The 21,345-nt window shown below is 43.0% G+C and overlaps 2 protein-coding genes across 2 annotated transcripts; both read right to left on the minus strand.

The window, feature by feature from the left end:
• On the minus strand, positions 1 to 2,206 carry LOC104345308 (disintegrin and metalloproteinase domain-containing protein 20-like). The gene has a single exon (XM_009949699.2). The coding sequence runs from the start codon at positions 2,204 to 2,206 to the stop codon at positions 38 to 40; it is 2,169 nt and encodes a 722-aa protein (XP_009948001.2). The 3' UTR covers positions 1 to 37.
• Positions 2,207 to 7,182: 4,976 nt separating this feature from the next.
• Positions 7,183 to 19,671, minus strand: MED6 (mediator complex subunit 6). Its single transcript, XM_086462168.1, has 8 exons — positions 19,645 to 19,671; positions 14,763 to 14,922; positions 13,652 to 13,743; positions 11,647 to 11,729; positions 10,883 to 10,991; positions 10,313 to 10,428; positions 9,526 to 9,553; positions 7,183 to 8,954 (listed from the first exon to the last, which is right to left on the minus strand). The coding sequence occupies exons 1-8, from the start codon at positions 19,664 to 19,666 to the stop codon at positions 8,824 to 8,826; spliced, it is 741 nt and encodes a 246-aa protein (XP_086318294.1). The 5' UTR covers positions 19,667 to 19,671; the 3' UTR covers positions 7,183 to 8,823.
• Positions 19,672 to 21,345: the final 1,674 nt, after the last annotated feature.

The raw sequence follows: 21,345 nt of genomic DNA on the forward strand, positions 1-21,345 counted from the left end.
TCGGAACTGCTAGTGTTTCCAGTATTTGAAACAACTGCTATCTTCTGTGGAATTGGGCCTTTTTCCTCCTGAGCCATCCCACTATTTCCCGTTTATAACATATGGTAAGGGTTACTCCAAGGATACAGGGAAAAAGAAGACAAAGTAGTTTTTTTCCTGTTGTTGCTCTCTGAAAAATCTTCCTGGCTGGAGGGGGTCCACTGTTAATGCTACCCCCAAATCCTTCCCATTCACAATACGGAGGAGCCCAGCCATACCTGCAGTGACAGTTCTTATGATTGTTACACACTCCTCTGCCATGGCACTTTGTCACGTTACAGTCGTAGTTCAGCAGTGATATGCTGGTACACGTCCTGTTGATACAAAGCATATCACTACCACATGGTGCTCCATCTTCTACAGCTCCCACATCAGCTATTGGCATCCCTGTGTGATAGTCAAGGCCCCAACACACTTTATCTCCAACAGGAGTTTGGAGTAGTGTTACGTGGTTCTGCAAGAATGGCAACTTGTCTATGTTTTCACACTGGATCCTACCACATAAGACATTCTCAATACTGCATTTTGTAAAATGGATATTGTCATTAATACCACAATTCCCAAAGCGGTCACCTTGAGTATTCACTGCTTTGAAGCAATCTAAAGGCGCAGCCCTGGCTTGTTTGCCAAAGAGATGCTGGCACTGTTTACTGTGGGAAGAACATTTTCCTCGATAGCAATAAGCGCCATCTCTGCAAGGGGTTCCATCTTGTACGTAAACGTCTGGTGGGCACTGAGGGGAAGTCCCATTGCAATACTCTGGCAGGTCACAGTTGTTAGTACTTGCTCTGCAGACCATTCCTGCTGGAAGGACCCGACATCTCTTGCAGCACTTTCCGGATGTACAGATTGAACCTGCAGTAAATGTACAGTTTGGGTGACAACAGGGATCCTTTCTGCAGTTTGATTTTGAACCACAGTCACATTGCTCTCCGCTTTCTACTATCTTATTCCCACAGTATTCACGCTTCATGGTGTAAAAAGTGCCGGGTGCTGGTGGTTGACGAATGCAGTTGGCGCCACGCGCAAGCAGGTCAAAGTAATATTTGTAACTGCAATCACTGAACGCATCAGTGTCGACATTGCTTTCGTACATAATGCATTTCTTTCGTCTGCATTTACAGCCCTGTTCATCATGCTCCATCCCAAGATTATGGCCCAGCTCGTGGACAAATGTGGTAATGAATGAGGACAATTTCCTACCAGTGAAGGAAGCAACTGCTGATGACCACTGGTGATCACACATGGTCCCTACAAATGCCAATCCCAGGTTCCTTCCAAAGCTCTGAAATGCAAATAAGTGAGCAGTATCATGGCGCATCCGTGGAGACAGGTCTGACCTGCGCCATTTGTTAAAGTCATCAAGTGCCTTGTACACAGAGTTAGTAATGTTTATAAGGTTGCTTTTGGTCCAGATCTCCAGTCCTACAAGAAACAGCCGAACAGAAAGCTGCTTGTACAGAGAGTCCCCAATGTTGATGATTTCTATGACTTGCCTCAAGACTTCAGATTCATTCCTGCCCGACTTCACAAACCATGCGTTGTCCACAACCACTGCTATCTTCACATATCTGATGTGGGTCCACCAGTCCTCCAACGTCTGCTTCTCCTCTGTCCAGGGGAACTTGAACCAGGGCAGCAAAGGCTTTTGGTGCTGCAGCTCCTCCAGGGTCAGCCCACAAGTGGGGCCCATGGGGTTGTTAGCCGCTTCCATGCGGTAGAGGTTGTGCCGGAAGGCCAGATCACCAGGGACAGGCTCGATCTCATAGGTGCCATCCTCCAGCCAGAGTATGCCATGGAGGCCCCTGCCACAGGTGCTGAGGGCCACCAGTGAGCCGGGGCTCCCCTGCACCTCACCCTGGTAGAAGCAGCTGTCTTGCACAAAGGGGTGCTCCTCCCAGCGGGCTCCGGCCTTGCCGTAGGTGACCAAGGTGAAGGGGTGGGAGACCAGGCCCTGCCTGGGCCGCAGGTGTAGCACCCGTGGCCGCCCCTCCACCTCCAGCCAGTAGGAGACGGTCAGAGGGCCAGTGCTGTCCTGGGGCTTCAACTGCTGTGGCACTGTCACCCACATGGTGGTGACATGCAGTCCTCCTGATGACAGGTCCTCCAGGGCGGTAGAGCACCCAGCCAGGCCCAGGAGCACCAGCAGCCCCAGCAGAGCCTCCATCGCTGCTGCCCGGCGTCGCCCCACCCCCTGCTTTGTGAGGCCTTGGAGCCTGGAAGGGCCCTGCCTGTGGCAGAACCACCCCGAGGCGCCCAGCTGCCTCTCAGCGGGGAGGGCCGCAGCTGGGGAGGAGCAACAGCCCAGCGGCCGCCTTCGCCTTCCCCCTGTGGAAAAGGCACCTGCTGCCTGGGGGTACAGCTCAAAGGGCTAAGAGGGCGCTGTCAGACAGCCATCCCCTGCTCTTTGAGCGTATATGGAGGCTCTTGTGGGGAAGAATAAACGAGCTTACCACAAGCACATTCTCAGATTTTTATAATTTCCATTTTCAAATTAATGGGCATTTCTCCTTCTGAGCATACACAGCAAGGAGAGGCCCCAGCTTAGCTTGACACTCGTTACAGATGTTTGTGTTGAGCAAAGGGATCATTTGATTAGAGACCACAGTGGGGAAAATCCATTTTCATACCTTGTGAGTGGAGATCAGAAACAGACTATTTGGAAGAGTTTAGGGTCTGAAATGATTAATTACAGAAATACCAGTCTCCTACCTGGTTACTAGGACATGGCACTCCTTAGTGCCTTCTTAGCACATGCCTCACTATAGCTAGCTTACTTACTATAGCTATTACAGCTATATGGACACACGTCAGGAAAGAAAGGTAGAACCAGAGAAGAACTCACTTCCACCATGTTTACTAATATAGAGGTAAACTAATTGCAGCAAGTATAAAAGCATAAAGCCTATATACACCACAGCTGCTATGTACCTCCAGCAATGTGCCTTAATTACAGACATCACTGATACAACAGCTGTTTTCCGACATCATGGCCTTTCTAAAGGTTTGTGCTTACAGAGCACTGAGAAGATAGAGCTTACAGGTACATCTACCACTTGGCTGCCACCCCTGTTTTCAGGAAGAGCTCCATCAAGACACAGCTATAGGACAGTGATGTGGATTGTGGTAAGACACAATGTCCTGTGCAGCACAGCTATGCATGCTGGTTTTTTGGCACGTAGTGCTGTGATTCGGCATAGACACAGCTATCATCTTTTGGGGATTCTTCACAACTTTCTTTTCAGCACTGAGAGCATGGCTGGGGTGAAGTCCAACCCGCTACGGCCCTTATCTTTGCCAGCTGCAGGAGGCGCACCCTCCCACCACCCTATCTCCACCTCGGGGATCCTGCCTTTTGGCACCAACTTCTGGGTGCCGGCCGTCACCCTGGCACAGGCAGCAACACTTAATATTTCAAACTGCCCGAGACAGGCACTGCCCCTCAGGAGGCTGAGCAGTGAGAGAAGCAGCTGGCAGAGCACTCAGAGCCTCCCTCTGCTGCCTCGTGTCCCAGGGTCCTCAGTCGGGGTACCCCGAGGTGGGCACATGGCAGGCCTAACCAACAGCTGTGGAGGTTACCAACAGATGTCCAAAGGGGCTTCAGATTCTGTGAATTTGCACCTTGCCCATCCATTGCAAGTGTGGCGAGCATCGGTAGCGTACACCTTATAATACAGCACCTCAGATTAAAGGAATGAGAACAGGAGGATGCCTGCTTCTGTTAGGATCTTCCTAGTTACCCACCCAGAAAGATCCTTCTAGATATCCGTAACTGTGTGTTGTTTGAAATTTATTATTGCTTTACCTAAAAGTGACCTTGTGACCTGTGCTGGCCTTAGATTTATTTTCTTAAGTTTTAATTTTAAAATTATAGAAAGTATTTTCTGTGAAGTCTTTCATGTGCAGTTAGTTATTGAATAATTGTCCACTACTTTTCAAGTATGTTTTGCATTCCAGTGCTGGAAACTATATCAGATTATGTCTTTTGAAATAAAACTAACTCAGACCACAATAACTGTAATAGAAAAACTCTGTTACACAATCTGTGTGCAGTGTCTACAGCGCTATTTTTAAATGCATACTTCTGCCATGTGATCACTCGTTATAGAAAAGGCACTAGTAAATCGCTCTCCCAATTTGCCAGAGACATGTCTTACCATCCCTCCCAGAAGATGCCTGCTACTTTTTTTCCCTCTTTTAATATAAACATAACTATATAGTTAGGACTAGAAAGTACTCCTGTTCCACACTGAACTCATGGTAGGTTATTCTTGGGGGGAAGTGTCAACGTAACTTTGCGACACTGTGCTGAGCACCTAAGCAAACCCTTCAGCATCGAAGTTAGGTAAAAAGGGATGACACTGTTGTGTTCAGGTTACCAAAGCCTTGCACTTCTGTACTCTGATCAGGTAAAGATCAAAGGGCAGGGAGGGAAAGATTCCCATTACATGACAATGAACAGGTTAGAATCAAAAATGACTGACCTTAAAGTAGACCAGGGGAAAAAAAAATATCACAGCAATCCGTAGCTACTTCAACCGAAGAAACATTTGTTTGGCAGGTATAACTGTCTTTCTCACGATTCATCAGTGGTTTTCAATTTTTTATTTTTTCAATCTTAGCCCATTGAAATTCCCAGTGAAGGTGCAAGCTCCTATGGAATTGAATCCTACCAGCAGGAAGGTTTACTCTTCTCACTTACCTTCTGTTGAGTCTTTAGGAACAGGTCACAATACTCCAGCAGCCTTGTGGACCACAGGTTGAAATCCACTGTCCTGGCAGAAAGAAATGAAGCCTTTGGATTGTTGAGAGACTAGTAATACATCATAACTCATCCCTGTGGGAAAATTTCTCCCCACCACACATCCACCTATGATTCACATTAGACTACGGAAGGACACTTGTCACATAAGTGACCGTTTCTTTGTTCTGTGCATGATTACAGGACCAAAGCCAACACTTTATCAAAAATTCACCTTCCTCCCCAAGAAAAACTGGCTTGAATCTTGAGTGCCTAGTTATCATCGTTTGCTTTACCATTGAAAAAAAGAAGTTTGAAAAAGCATATCACATTGGCTTTTGTTCAGAAGCCAGTGTTGGTTCAGTGAAGCCACAATCTATTTGCATACCGTATCTTCACCATTTTTCTCACAGGGAACCTCCATGTCTCAAAACAAAGCTAATCTCTCCCCTTTGCCTTGTCCCTCCTACTGCCTATACCCTTCTAACCTTGCTCCAAGTACAGCTTGCTTTGGCAAACAACACGTACTGTCCAAAAGGCATCTAACTCAAAACATATATATTTTTTAACATATATACAAAATACAAAGTGTGGGGCCGAGCGGCAAAGAGGAATGGGTGAGAATAACGCATAGCCTGGTCAGACCCCACATAGTGAAAAGTTGAAAAAGACAGTATTTCTGCTGCATCTGAGGCACCATTAGCTTTACACAGGGAACTGAGGTAGCTAGACTGCCCCCCCTTCTGGCTGGATCTTCTGCATATGTATGTCTATATATGCACACGTACATACATGTATTGATATCTGTTCATGTATATACATACACATGTACTTTCAGGAGAGAGTTTCTATTAGAGTTCTAGGTAATTTTTATCTCCTGCTACCGCATGATTTAGGGCAAGAAAAGCCCCTTTGAAGTCTGAATGGTTCTTATCTCAGAGCAAAAACTAGAGATAGCTCTCCTGTACAACCAAATCTCTCCTTTATGCAAAATGAAGTGATGTAAAGGGCAAGTGTCAGAACCGCTTGTTTATTTCCCTTTCATCTATAAGCATTACAAATATTGAAGGTCCTTTGAAGGACTTTGGACTTCAGCGCTCAGGCTCCAAACCAAGAGACAGCGTACAAATACCAGAGAGAAAAGGCTTAGATTCTCATACACTGAAAAACATTACTGACTAGAAGATACCTGCTTAACAGCTTTTTGACAGTAAATTACTTGAAGTTTAATAGTAATATCTGACCTAATGTCACTTAATAACAAAGCTTACTTAACTGATAAAATTATTTTAGAGTATCCTGTCAGCAAGTAACTGGATCAGAAGATATCTCAGTCCTTCATTAGGCAAACCTTCAGCATTGGAGGACAACTACTAAGAAATCGACACACTCATTGGTAACATCCCTTACTGCTTTATAATCCAATTCTCTCAGAAAAAGATCATTCCCCTGGAAGAGGCTTATGACGTTCAAATGCATCATTTCATGCACGGAAGCCATTTTCTATCCTCACAATAGCTTAGATGCTGGCACTTGAACTCCGATGGGATCAGACCAAAGTCCACCCTTTTTAATGCCCTCTGACACCAGCCAATACCAGACATTTCTGCAGAAAGCAAAAAAGCTGTTAAGAGATGCAGACATGAGGACAGTCTGTCCCTTCAAGTCCCACCTTCATATCTGAAGCAGCTCAGATTCTGAGCACGGAGTATAACAATTCAGTCTAAATATAACTCCAATTCAGCTTCATTAACTTGCTCCTCTATTGCTGTACTACAAGAAAGAACAAGAGTTCTCTACCTTCCTACTTGCTTCACAGTACTCAGTTTTACAAAGACTCAGTATTTGTCTTTCCTAAGGAACTAAAGTCTTGGTCCTCCCAGGGGCTTCATAGGGAAACTTTCTCCTACTCATTTTATTGCCCTTCTTCAAAGCCCTCTACTTTAGAAGAATTCTTTTTTCAGACATTGAGCTGTACAACACACTTTATTTCCGGTGAAGTCCAGTGACTGATAGAATACTTTGTTCATACCAAGTGTTCTAGAATCCATCTTTGACCACAGCTGTATGTGCCTTCAGCAATAAGCAAGGTATCTTTCTTCTGCTAGCAACATGGTATCTTTCCTTGGCGTACGAGTAGTTAATTTTTCTCCCTCCAGAAAAAAAAAGAACACCCTATATCTTCATTAAAGCGTAGTCTAATCTTTCTTGCTAAAGTTTTTCCAAATGACATATGGGTTCCCAGTAATACAAATAACTACTACACAAACTCAACTCCTTTAAAGGCCACAAGGACTTTATTCTGAACATCAAAAATCCAGCAAGGACTCTTGAGGTTCCTCACCACTCATACCTCATTTCTGGAGATCTTCCCTTCCATCATGAGGGTGGATAAGATGATGTCTCTGGTGCTTCTTCAGCTCCTTGCTTTCAGAGGAATTTCTTTAATACAAGAAAGAATCAACACCCTTTTGTTCTAAGTGTATTCATGCTACCTTGTAATTATTCAATGCTGAATAACTGTTTCCTTTTGAGCATCCTATAATAACTGCTTTCTATATCTTCACTTGATTTAAGAGCTCACACTAGCTTATTATCTACTTCTATCAACAGTTTGAGAAATAGCTGTTCAAACTTTACCCACACAGTATGAAATAAAGCTAACGGACACTTAAGTACGTCGATAGATCAATTTTAGGTCTGTATCTACATCAGTGAACAGCTATTCTCTTATCTACATCTTTTAACATTACAGCTTTGAATTACAGGACAAAAATTACACGGGTCTTTCCATCACTCAATAGCTACCCTGTCAGAGCTATGGATTGTTACTGAAACAGAAAAAATGAGTCTCTCGTAACCTCAAAATAGATTTGACACAGCTATCTAAGCATATCTTAGCCTCCTTCCTATCTACATTTTGTTTGCTACGTAAAGACCTTTTTCTTACTTACTACAATTTACTACAAGAAAGCAAGTAACAGTTGTAAAAAGCAAGCAAGCTACTTCAAGGATTGTCCCATTACTTCAATGAAAAAACAAAATCAAACCAATAGTCATTTCTTTGCAATAGATGGCTTCTAATTTTTCTGGGACAAAAACTGGTTTGCGTAAGCAGCATGCTTAAGTAGCAAAGCGTATAGCTGTCAGTGATGTTCCTCTTCCGCTGCCCTCAGGTCTGAAAGGCAGATGACTAATCAAGGTGATCAGATGCAGCAAGAAAGTGCTAGAAGCACAGAGGAAGAGATCTAACCAATACATGCGAGTTACAGTGAAAAAATGAGAAATATAAACAGCTTCACTGAGTGTGCAATAGCAAGACATTTTAGCCTGGTTTATGTCATCATAGATCTCTCTCACAGAACACTAGCTTTTATTATAAGACCAGCTTTGCCATTAAGTAAAATGAGTGCCCAAGAACACTTAAAGACTGAGAGCCATTTGACATCTAATTACATCGCTTTGAGCCTCCAGTTATCAAATCTTTTATCTGTATCCCAAGCATACTGAAGGCACAGCAATGTAGAGCAGGCAGCCGAAATCCTTCAGTTGAACTTTACTTCCTCAAAATAGCACATAATATATTCCAATATCCAAGCAAAAAAAATGCTGCCAGCATATACGGCATATTTGCTGCTAACAAAGTAAGCATTTAAGAAAGGTATTCCAGCAGCCAGGAGTTTTATTTGCAAAGAATTCCGATTATTTTTATATATATATAAAAAAGTTTTTTCTTTTTACATAGGAAACCAAGACACAAAGGATATAAGATTTTGTAAATATTTCAGGAGGCTGCAAAATATATTCATGTAAAAACCATTCTCAGAAACCAACATTCAAAATAAGATGACTGAAGACACCTTCTTTGAGGCAGCTCACATCTGACATTAAACACTTGCGTGACAGGTTTCTACAATAGCTGTTACAGGGACTTCAGTCCCTGAATCATCAGTCTCAGTGAAAGAGCTTAAATATAAAGAAAAGGGGAGCAAGAATCTCCCGTTTTCCAGGTACTGACTAATCCAAACGTGTAAGAACTTCTTTCACTGGAGTCTCATCCGTTTTTCAGGTGGTCCTTTAGCACCAGCAGTCTGCTGAGCATTCTTTACAGTCTCTTTTTCCTCTGGCTTGACAGCTTCAGGGGCTGGTTCTGGTTCCTTCTTGATTTGATCCACTTAAGAAGCAACAGAAAGTTAAACCTCCAATTTTTATTCCTAAAATACTGTTCAGAGTACTTAGAATATATTGTTGATGTCAAAGGGGCAAAATTAATTTCAAAGGTATAAGAACAACAAAGGACTAAATTCATACCTATACAGGTAAAAAAGTGGAACAGATTGAAGAGATATAGTTCATGTTTTTCCCGTTCTGAAGTTGCTTATGATCAACTCAAAGCATTCACATGCTTTCCTGGGCTTGTAGCATCACGCAAAATCACTGAGATGCTGGACTGACTGAACTGTTTCCTCATTCACCCTTTCACCCTCCTTTCAAAGACCATTTCCTGCACCTGGACCTTCAGGCAACACAGTTTTACAGACAGAAAGGGCAGGAGTAGAATACACATTTTCTCAATTTCACTCTGGCTGCCACAGAGAACTCTTACTTAGTACTTCGCACAATTAGGCAGTGCCAGAATTCCTAACCACCTCAGTAGCAGCAGCAAGGAGTTTATATGGCAACTGGAAGACACTGCTACATAAAAGCCTACTTTTTATGTCTTGTAAGAATATTAAGAGTTTTACCTGGGATAGGCTTTTCTCCAGGCTTTTGCTGTGGGGGCGGAAGGAAAAAAAAAAAACACATGTCAGTGGAACCAAAGTCATAATTCTTACCCTTTTCTACTATTCATGTAGGAATGTAAATCAAGCAACACGTTCTTTTATTTCTAAGAGTTGACGGTAGAAGGGATCGCTAAATACACTTTAAACAATTAACATTTTCTAACATCCAGTTTTTCCTCTGACAACTGAAAAGCACTAAAGCAAGAAATATGCAGTTGGCCAATCTTTCCCACATCTGAGGGGTAACCAGTTTTGTGAGATGCTGTAAACATCATTTGCTTTGCTCCCAAGCAGAAGACCTAGTGGAACAGACTACTAGAGATGATTAGAGGCAATCACAACAACTTCACAGAATGCCAAGAATTTCCATGCTAATTAATAAGCCTCCAGAACAATGGACTAAGTAAAACAAAATAGCTGTGGTGGCTTGATTGAGCTCACAAAGCAGGAAACTGGAAGCAGCAGCAAAATCTGATAGCTGACAGGAACAGACCCTCTGTGATTAGCTAAGGAATTTGTATAACAAAATTCACCCTCATAGTTTCACCAAGGTCTTAATGACTTCTGCAATTACAACGAGGAATCCTACACTCCAATGAGAGCCTTCCATTTCGAATCTGTTATCTAATCCATGTTACCATTGCAGAAAGCACAAAAAATTCCCTTTCAGTTTCAGCTGTTCAAGTACTTATGACTGCCTTAAGTTCTAAGTAAGTTACAGTAATAGTGTGGCTTCGAAGTGTCATACCTGAACAAATCTGGGTGGAAACTTCTGTCTCAGGTCTAAAAGCAAAGCATCTACCCGTTGCCTTTGGAAAATAGAACTTGGTTCTTCTTTCTTCTTGGCTTTCGGTTTAGCTTTCTCTGCAAGTCACAGAAACATGAGAGAAAGCTGTATTGAAAGTTCTGTTCTCTTTGCAGCTCTTAGCTGTACGACAAATTGGTATTTGTCTCTCCTCTGAACTTCACTTGTATTTTCCCTTTGACATCAGTTATTTTTTTTGTGGAAGACAGATTAAGGACAAGTCTTACCTCCTGACAAACTGGTTTGGCTTCTGAAAATGTACTTTGGTCTCCAGTGGGTTGGAGAGTTGCCCACTTTGTTGACACACGGCTCACCATTTTCACCTCCCACCCATGCCTCGAAGTTCATCTCCACCAGCACAGGAGAGCAAGATTCCTTCCACCTGATAAGGAGCACTAACTTACCCTTCAGACGCTTAACCTCATCTCTGCACCAGCACTGTGCATGGTCTCAAGCTTTTCCCTACATCACCTTCCCTCTCCAAAAGTATGCAGGAGCAACTAAGAATCATACCTCGTTCTTCCTGATCTTTGAAATGCCACCAGTAGCCCTTGGATGGGTGATAGCGACAGTAGGACATCGCTTCTTCAAAAGCTGACTGAATTCCATGCACCGCAGTGAGCTTTCAGAACAAGAACATAAGGCCGTGTTCAGAATTTAAGGAGAAAATACAGCATAAATTTTTGAAAGCAAGGATTTTAAAATTAGTATTCTATATTAATTTTTATTCCAGGAAGGGAACTTGGGACATCTAGTTCTAGATCAAGAATGTAGCTTCTTTAACAAGCTCTTAAAAGCCCTTTTCTGAAGTGTTTTTCTAAACTGACAGAGGAAAAACTTGCAAATGCAGTAGTTTACTAGAACAGAAGAAATCAAAACAAACTCAAGTAAAAAGAAATACCACATCACCTTAACATTAACATTCCAAAGCAAGCATCGCTGGATATGTATTCAATTATTATTTCATATGTATTTGTCATGCAATTTTTCTTTTTATTATTCAAACCTCATGCTGTTCCGCCAATTGCGTAGCTTCAGTTATCCTGATCCTTCAGCCTTAACCAATGTATCCTACTTCTTGGACCACACTGCACTCGCCCCAGATCTTTCATTTCCATGTGGGAGGCACACCAAGTTAATCAGCAGGGTTTAAGTTACTGTAAATTACACAAGATCTTTCCTCAAAACAGTGAGGGAGGGATTTAAACAGCCTGGGGAGCAACTCAAAAGTAAAAGCAGATACAAACTGGTATACATCAAATGCACAGAACACTTACAACTCTGGAGTTAATGACAGACCCCAAGTCAGGTGCCTGATAAATCACTCCAGCAATAATATAGTAGTCGGCCAATGGAATAACTGTGGGGAGAAAGAAAAAAAAAAGGCAGGATCAATTCAAAGCTCTGCCTGAAAACTGTATATTTGTTGCTGAATTTCAGTAGTAACAGTAAGAATTTCAATATTCATCTCACCACCAAATTTTCTCTTTTTAACCTTTTCCTTCAAGGTGCTTTATTTGCACCTTATCCACAGACTGGTAAGGGGAAAAAAAACCCAAGGTCTGCTTTACAGAATGAAAAGCATGATCCTGTCCTACTGCAAACAAATAACTGACCTTACAAGAGTTGGTGTTTTCAGAGCTATGCAAGAAGAGGCAAGTAAACTGCACTGAAAGTAGTTCCGCTTGCCTTTGCTACCAGTAGAAACCCACAATAACGTAAGATCTCATTCTTCAGCTTTCTCCAATTCATACAGTCCTCTTAGCTAGATTTCCCAGACTCCATGGCAGCTAAGCTCACACAGAGCTTGCCTTTCTAAATCAGTAACATTCTGCCAAAAAAAAAAGAAATACTACCTTCCAAAGTAATTTGCTAAATCAGATTGGAATCTCTACTGACTGATACAAAATTCTTGTTCGTTTTTGCTGCAGTGCAGGGGAACATCACAATTGCCTCCATAATACTCGGCCAAACATTCTTCAACTGAGAAACTACAGCAATGCCATCAGCTTCACATTCCTAAGGATCTTCCCCGCACACACATATCGTGGAAGCCCTAACTCTATTCTTGATCTAAAAAGTTTCCTGTTTTGACACTAAGGGCTGCATGGTATTTCCTACTCACTTTTTGAAAGCTAGACTCAAAACCTTTAATAAAAAAGCCGACTCAAAATCTGTTAAAGAAGGAATCGCACATGTTCTTTTTCAGCATGGCACTGCAATATAAAGAGGCCACTACCTGATGCAAGCAAATAGGAAGCATTGCTAGACAAGGCAAAGTCCTGTACAAGACCAAAATGCGTATGCAGAGCCTAACTCAAAAAAAAAAAGGTTAAGAAATAACTAGCATTAACCCTCCCTTTCTTTTCTACAAAGGTTACGCTGAAATAACCTAAATTACTTCACATATACATGTAGTAAACACACACAGTCCAATAACTATTGAAATGTGACCACTTTTTTAATTAATCACACAGGCACAAAGTTAAGGTTAAAAAGGAATAATGAAGCCTGTTGCATGCAAATGGAAAAAAAAGCTAAGGTATTTCATTTAGAACTTGAAAAGGTCATCAGTGACACTGTAAGGAGTGGTGCTGTTGTCACAAGATTCCCTTGTGATTCCAAAATACTCAGTTCTTCGAGGAATAACCAAGACAACAAGCATTTGCGGTATCTCATGGTCATTTTTCACATAGGCTGCCATCTTCTACTGACAAGATCCTACTCAGCAGTATAACCAATCCACAGCTGAAAGTGGAAATAGTATAGAATAAGAGAGTGACATAACACAAACAGAAGCTGAATTATCCCCTCTCCCTAACTAACGAAAATCATGGTTCTCCAAAATAAATAAATAAATAAATCGCATACTAGCCACTGCAGATGATCATCTGAAATTAAGCTAAGCTCATCAGCCCTAAGCAAGGTTACTGTTAGCCTTATATTCAAGTAATTAAAATGAAAACTCTCGCATAGCCTAACAGATACAACGTGGCATGAATGCTATTACCAATTTCCCATGGCAAAATATACCACAGGGCAGCACTTTCTCATTGCACTCTCCGCATTTCACCACAAGATGGCAATCCCTGCTATTAGCACACCAGAGATCACTCTGCTACACAAAGTATCTCCACCCCACCACAAAGCCTCATACCTTGATTTAGATTTTAGATAATGTCAGGAAAGGGGAACCAGAAGTGCTTAAACACAAATTAGGAACAGATAAAGGCAACCAACTGATTGGCCTTCTCAACAGTGACAAGAACTGAGCGACTCTACCTTGTGTCGGAGATTGCCTTTGCTGCTTTCGGATAATGAAGAGAATGGGCTCTTGGGCATGAAGAAGGATGTACTCCACTCCAACCATCTGGCTAAAAAAGAAGCAACCATAGTAAGCACCTTCCTCAAAGTAAAATCTGGAGGATGTAAAGAGCCACCGAAGGGCCTGGCAGTAAAGGGATGAAGTTCTGATGCTTTGGAAGCTCTTCTATACAGTGTGCAGTAAATAAAGGCACAGGACTTCCTGAGCTAGCTATCAAACCCTAGCTGCCTATACAAAGGGAGTTACAACAACCTGACACTACATCCAAGTAGAACATGTTAGCAAACAAATAAATAGCAAGACCAATAACAATCTATCATCATAGAGATGTCATTTAAACACAGAAACAAAGGACCAGTGTATAACGTGACCATCTACATGCCTGGTGTGAAAGCCTCTCTGCAACCACATCTGAGCACAAGTTTTCTTTACCAACGAACTTCTAGCTCAGCGTGCACACTCCTTATCATACTGTGGTGTCTTTAAATAGTTCTCAAACATCCCACTTGTGCTCAGTGCAGCAGATGGGGAACTGCAAAGAAAGTTAACTTGCGCATGCTGCAATCTCATTACACAACCATCTGTGATCAGTTTATTTACAACACTCACTACTTTTATTAACCATATTAAAAAGCCAACTCTCTGGAGGAATTATGTACTAATTATGGCACAGCCAGTGGGATAAGGAAACATAAACTATGAACTCAAAGTATCCCCGAATATAAACCCTATTCACCACAGGAAAACATTTAACTACATTACCATTACTCAGGTTCTGTTGAGCTGGAAGGATAAGAGAAGACAGCTCCTCTAATTCAGAGAAACATCTAAAAGGCAATTTACTGGAATGTCAGAACATACATAGAAGCCTTCATGCTTAACACCTCCTTGAAATGACAGAAGTAGTAAAAGGCATCCAAATACTAAAAAAGCTGGGCCCTCTGGCAAGTGGTGGGACTAATAAGCACAGAACAGGAGGTTTCCAGCATGCTTCCATTCAACCGTCAAAGCCTCTGGGTGGAAGGACAAAGGACACTGCACAAGAAGCAGTTTCAAATTACAACTTACTTTAAATGGTCCAAGGTCATCCGCTGCATTTTGACGACTTCGTTGTTACATGTTCGGTCATAGAACGGGTTACTTCGCTCTGAGAAATAGTCCAGCACACTCCCATTGTTTAGTATTGGAATCCAGGAACTGTCAACCCAGGAAATTCCCAAGAGATTATCTGGGAAAAGAAATCTACACTGAGTACCAAAGCAGCCAGAAATACTACAAATACCTCCAAGAGTAAATTGCCACCAGTTAATGATTATAGCAGGGGAAGGAGGTAGAACACAGCCTCACATAAGCCAGCTCTAATTTAAAATGGGTTTCACAGAGTCCAAAGAACAATCGATATGATTTAACCTCCTGCAGTTCTGTTTTAGGTACACAATAGAAATATAGTCTTTTTTATTATTACACTTTTCTTTCCCTGACCACTAGCTGCTGCTATACCTTTGTCTCGAGAACATGAGCAGGGTCTGTGTGCTGTGCTGGTAGGAGTTAAATTCACTCTGACACCATATACAACATTATCAGGCTACACCTAGTCAGTAGCATTACATACAGCTTGTTTTATGAACCACAGCATTAGCTGAGTAGAAAGACAATCCAAAGCATGGTTCCTTTTGAAAGCTACATCAACGTAAGTTGATTTTACTAAACTAAGTTACAGTCAGCTGCAGGTGAGAGGGACTGGTGGTGGGGAAGTGATACACCCCACAGCAAATCTGAGCCTGGTCATGTTTAAAACAGTTAATTTCTTAAAAAAATAGTTTCCAAGCTGTAAACTATCATGCTAAAAAATAGGTAAAACACTACAGAGATCTACTAATTAAATCAAGAGTTTTCTTTTGCTAAAGCCAATGAGTAAACTACTGAGTGAAACAAAATAGTGGCACTGGTAACACATCTAAGATGTTCTGTTATTAAAACACATATCACTATGATATCCGTCCTGGTTTGGGCTAAATCAGAACTGATTCTGTTTTAGTGCTTTAACTTTTCAGTTAAGTCTCCTCTAACTAACGGCACTTTCTGAAAGAACAGCATAAGTTTTTCCAGACAGTGACTGCTCCTAGCAGTGATAAGGCCTGATGTTTATAGTTCGTACCAAGGAATGGGATGCAGAGAGGCCCTTGCTTATACTTGTTCTTGTAGCGACCAAGGTCACTGCTCAACCTTGTACTCTGTGTTGGGGTGCCAGGAGTGAAAAGGGTCGCAAGCACGAAAAAGGTCACACCTGCAGGGAGGAGCGAAACGGACAGGTGACCCAAACCTGACCAACAGAGTATTCCATCCCCTGTACGTCATATTCAGTATAAAGCTGAGGGATCACAAGGGTCGGTCTCTCTTCTTCGACGGCCGACATCTGAGGAGGACTCTGTCTGTTCTTCTGTCGTCAATCCCAATCCGTGCATCCCTGAATCCAGTGCCTGAGTCCAGCTCCTGCATCCCGTCCCTGTCTGCTGCTGAGTCCAGCCTGGGACTGCCCCAGTGCCAGCCCTGCAGCGTGGTGGCGACGTATCGTCATCAGGGTGGGGGGAGTTGGGTTCGGTATTGGTTTTGTATCTATTTGTACATATTGTATATATTTCATTATTTCCTTATTGTTATTATTTTCTTTTCTTTCATTGTTACTGTTTCATTAAAGCTGTTTTAGTTTTCTTTTCCAAACCGTAAAGTTTCTCTCCCTTGTTCTCTTTCTCCCTTTCCCTTTTGGAAGGGGTGAGGGGTTAATAGAGAGTGTCTGTCATTCATTAGTGGCCAGCCCAGCCTCAACCTATGACAATATCACAGCAGCTGATACTGTTGTGTTTCAGAGTTTATTATTTTTGATGTGGGTGAAATCTATAATTAAAGAAACCCAAAAACAGCAGACACAAAGATGGTATCTTTGAGCAGATGCTTCCCTGTAGTCTTGAACAAGAGATTCTATTCTTGACTCTACAATTAAGCTGCCAAACTGCCTGCAACAAATTTCTGTAATATCCACTGAGTTATGGAATTAGTAATCTAACTACAGAATAGTAACTATTATATAAAAAAGCAAGCTTTTTAAATGAAACATTCTCTATAACCTGCAAATCATTATATGCCAGCCAAGTTCCTACAGATTTGGGGACATTTGAATTAAAATCCCTGGATTTTATTATCGCACTGCAGCGAAATGATGTTGCTCAAGCAGACCAAAGAAACCAGCATCAACAATTGCTTCCACAGTCAACTGCCTATGCTGAAGATCCATGAGGCACCTCGAAAAACACCCTGAAATTCATCCATTTTAAATTGCAGCAGCAGCAAACAGAATTTCTGAGACACAAGAAAGCAGGAAACAAAGGCATGCATTGTTTAGAATTAAAACACACAAGCGATAAGAAATCACCAAAGCCTGAACGAAGAACTGAAATTTCCTTCTTGCAGGAACCATTCCCTTACGTTCACGCATTACATGCACACCCAGAACTCCCACTTATACCACTGGGAATATTTTACTTCTGCGACACCTCTACATGCTCAAGGATGACCGGATCAGTTCCAAAAATGTCAGCTCATATACTATTAGCAGCTTCTCTGAGGAACAGTTAATAAAGTAACACTAGCTGCCCAGCAAACCAGGAAAAATGCAGCATGAACAGTCTCGTGTAAATAATTTTGTCTCATTAATGTCAGAATTGTGAGCCTAACTCTTTCATAAAGCAGCGTGGGGGAAAAAAAGTCTAGAGGTATTCATGTTATTTCACATACACTGTTCTCTCTCCTTACTATAAAAAGGAAATCTCAGAAACACAGCACTAAGAGCCATTATTAAGCACTACAGTTGTGGTAGTGGTGATTATCCTAAATGCCTTTCAAAAAATCAAAAGACAAGCTTTCCTTCCCAACAACATCAAAATCTTAAGTGCTTGCATTCTTGCCATAATAAATTCCCATATTACATTTCAAATACAAACTTTTCTTGCTTGTATGATTAACAATAACCACATTTCTCAAGAGGATCGTCAGACAAGCTTTATATATATATATATAGCTATAACACTGTATACAGACTGATAAATGTATTGTAAAATGGAATATAAAGTTGGATCTAAGGTCCAATTATCCATAGCTGCTTAGTGCCAATATTTATAATTTCCTTTATAGCTAGAAAGATTTTTCTCTTAAGCTATTCTTGGAAAAAAGGGGGGAAGGGGAGAAACAACAAAGCCAACCATGAACTTGACATGCCTATTATTCCCACTAAGAAGAGAGCACTTTGTTTTTTGGGTACGAGAAAGAAAGGATAGCATGCCTGTTTCCTTATTCCTTTCAAAACCAGGACATCTTGTTCAAAGCATCTTTTGTGGAATTTGCATCACAGATGCAAAAGTAAAGTGCTTCTGACAACATTGCAAATCTGCTATGAAGGTCGAGACAATTTGGGAGACAAGCCAGCAAACCAGAGCGAAAACTAAGAGGAGAGCAATTCACACAACATGCTGTACCTGACCTTGCTGGCCAGATAGCTCAACATTAAGCTTTGACAAACTGAGAGAGACAATAAGATAGTTTGACAGCTTAAAAACAGATGTATGCCTCAAAACCTACTTAATATATTGAACCACATTAGATAAAGGACTTTGAGAGAGCTTAAGTTATCTGGATTAAGGCAGAGAGTTCTCACACCAGCTAATGCAGCACTCCTCCATTAATTACCCTCATAGCTCCTTGCTGCAACCCGAAACGAAGCAGTCAGAAAAGCAAACAGGACTGCAGACATCATTAAGTAAGAATTTGAAGGAAAAAAGATAAAACTTCTGTGGCATTATCAAAATTAACCCCCATGAGCTTTCCCTAAATACCTGCTCTTGGTCATTCTCTGAGACTCCACAACACGGGCTTTTGGTGTAATTCCATTCAGACAACCTTATGAAGAAAAATAATCTCCTTTCTCATGCCCTCTCAACCACCTCTTCCTCTCTCCAAGTTCAAACTCTTCACAGTAATTTAACCTGTATTTTGTTTACAGTGTAAACCTTCTTTAATACTTCATTGAAATACCACTCCTTCTTCTCCAAAACATTCTCTCTTTCTAGTCATATCCCTGAATTCTCACTCAGACCTTTGTCATTCTCAGTCATTTCAGCTTTCTGGCTTTTCTAACACCTGGCCTGCCTCATCACATCCACCCAAAACGCTTTTAAGATTACCAGCCTAACTCACTGCTTTGGTCTCATACAAGTCCCACACATGCCAGTGTTTTCTATTTCCCTCCACACTTTAGAGCCAAAAGTCTCTTTTTCAGCTATTTCCTTATGTTACAGTGTCACCCCAGGACCCCCTCATTCCACCTGAAAAAGGCCAGTGTGTACCAGAAGGGAGCCCTGTTTTTCCCGTGGGGTCCCGAACACACTCTCCTAAGCCTGCCTCACGTCCAAGAAACCTCCTTTTTGGACAGTTTTTCCTCCTGGTTCCTTCTCATGACATAGATACGTTAGCAACGCTACTCAACTCACTTGTGCAGAGTCCTCCAAGACATAGACAAATTCAGTCGCCCCACTGACCCCGCCAAGCACTAATGAAGGAAGCAGCTCTATCACCCCCGCAAACCTGGACGCTCCTTGGTGCGAACACTGTAAGCACAGCAACCTCCAGCCAGCCAGGACGGCGGCCACCACACCAACTTCCTCCTGCAGCCGCCGCTGGCCCGGGGCAGCCAGGCCGGCCGCGCTCTGCCCTCGGACGGAGCTCACCCCTTCGCGCCCCGCGCGGCGCTCGACGCCCCCAGCTCGGCCCAGGGCGGCGGGCGGGACCCACAGCTCGACAAGGAAGCGCCCGCCCCCCAGAGCCCGGAGCCGCGGGAGGCGGCCCGCGGGAGGCGGCCCGCGAGGGGAGCCCGCGGAGCCCACAGCCGCCCCGGCCCTACCTCGGATGTCCACAGCCGCCATGGCCGCGCCGCGCACTTCCGCCCGGAGCTCCGGCAGCGGGGAGGTGCCGACGACAGGAAGCAGGGTAGAGCGGCGCCAGGCAACAGAGATGGGAGGCAAGAGCGGCGCCACGCCCGGCGGCGCGGGGGCGGGGCCTCCGGCAGCGGGGCGGAGTCAGCCGGGGCGAGGGCGGTCCTGGGGCGGGGCGGGGAGGGGTCGGGTAGGATGGGGATGGGGATGGGGATGGCACAGGATGGGATGAGGTGGGATGGGGATGGGACGGGATGGGATGGGAGAATGTCTGCCACCCCAGCATGCAGTCACTGGCCGGGAAAACACAAGCGAGAAGCGAAGGGTTGTGGCGCCACGGCCTCCCACCACAACGGCAAGGTGACCTGCTCTTCACCCACGAGTGACGCATAACCAGAACGGTGGCATTAGTGATGAAAACTGAATGCATTTTTAATGCTAATTCTGAGCAGCTTGTTCACAAACAGATACAGGCGTTTTACAATCGTTTTCACCTCCTCTTGGCCCTCTGGTGATTGCCCAGCCCTTTCAAAGTGACAGAGCTGTGGGCTGCAGGCTCCTGCTGACCATCACACCCAGCTGGAGTAGCCCAGGTTTAGATTGCCGTGTGGTAATAATACAGGATGACTGAGATCACAGCACCAGAACACCAGATGGTTCCCATCCTGAGGTTTGGTCCTTGGCATTTTGACTCTTAAGTGATATCACCAGCCATTTATAGGGTGAAGAACAACATTCAGTGGCTGGAAGAACATACATATGCTGAAGATGAACAAGCTTTTTATCTACACTGACAACCACAGTCTACCAACCCGCTGTACAGAGCGCCCAATACTCCCATGTCCCACCAGCATAGCTCCACACACCCGTCTCCCCCGAGCCGTTGCAGAGGGCTGCCAAGATCAGCCATTCACTCGCTGAGAGCAGCAGAGTCTGCAAAGTGAGCCTGGAGGTCATCACCTCACTGATGACGTGTTGGGGTGGTAACTGGTGATGGAATTTCTTCCACTTCCATTAGAGACACGTATAGTGTGTATAAAGTACAGGAAAGGGGTGTTATTATTGTACAAGAGCAATCAAAAAGGTCGGACAAACCAGAGCTGACGCTGCTTATTTGCTCTTTATTCAATCCTCTTGTACTGATCCATTAGGAGACAGACTTTAATTTCATAACCACACACTTTTTTTTTTCCCCAGGATTCCTGTCTCATTCAATATGTTACAGTCACTATATGACCTGTGGATATACTGGGTTTGTTTTCTGTGAAAGAGAGATGCCGGCAGAACACTTGCTTTACGTATTTCAGACATTGAAAGATGTCAAGGTACCAAGTGAAGGTTACAGAAAGTGACAAGATCAAACAGTTAAGGCAGAAGAATGCTGATTTGGAGAACTGGAGTCTATTCTTGCCAGTGATATAGCCGTACATTATATTAATGAAGTTTTTTCAACCTAACATTTCACAGTTGTCCCGTAATTTCAGTTCATCTTTTGTTGGAGACTGACACTTGGAATCTGATTGAGATGTGCTGAGACCTCGCTGCAACTAAAGTTATGGTGGTCATGTTTTGTGCATAATTCTCTGCACAATGAGAAGTCAAGTTCTTTAAAATCTCTCCCAGTTTAAGCCCCCAAAATAAGATTTTTGTAATCTCTGTGCCTCAAGGCT

Source organism: Leptosomus discolor, chromosome 3 (assembly GCF_034619465.1).
Source record: "Leptosomus discolor isolate bLepDis1 chromosome 3, bLepDis1.hap2, whole genome shotgun sequence".
Lineage (NCBI taxonomy): Eukaryota > Metazoa > Chordata > Aves > Leptosomiformes > Leptosomidae > Leptosomus > Leptosomus discolor.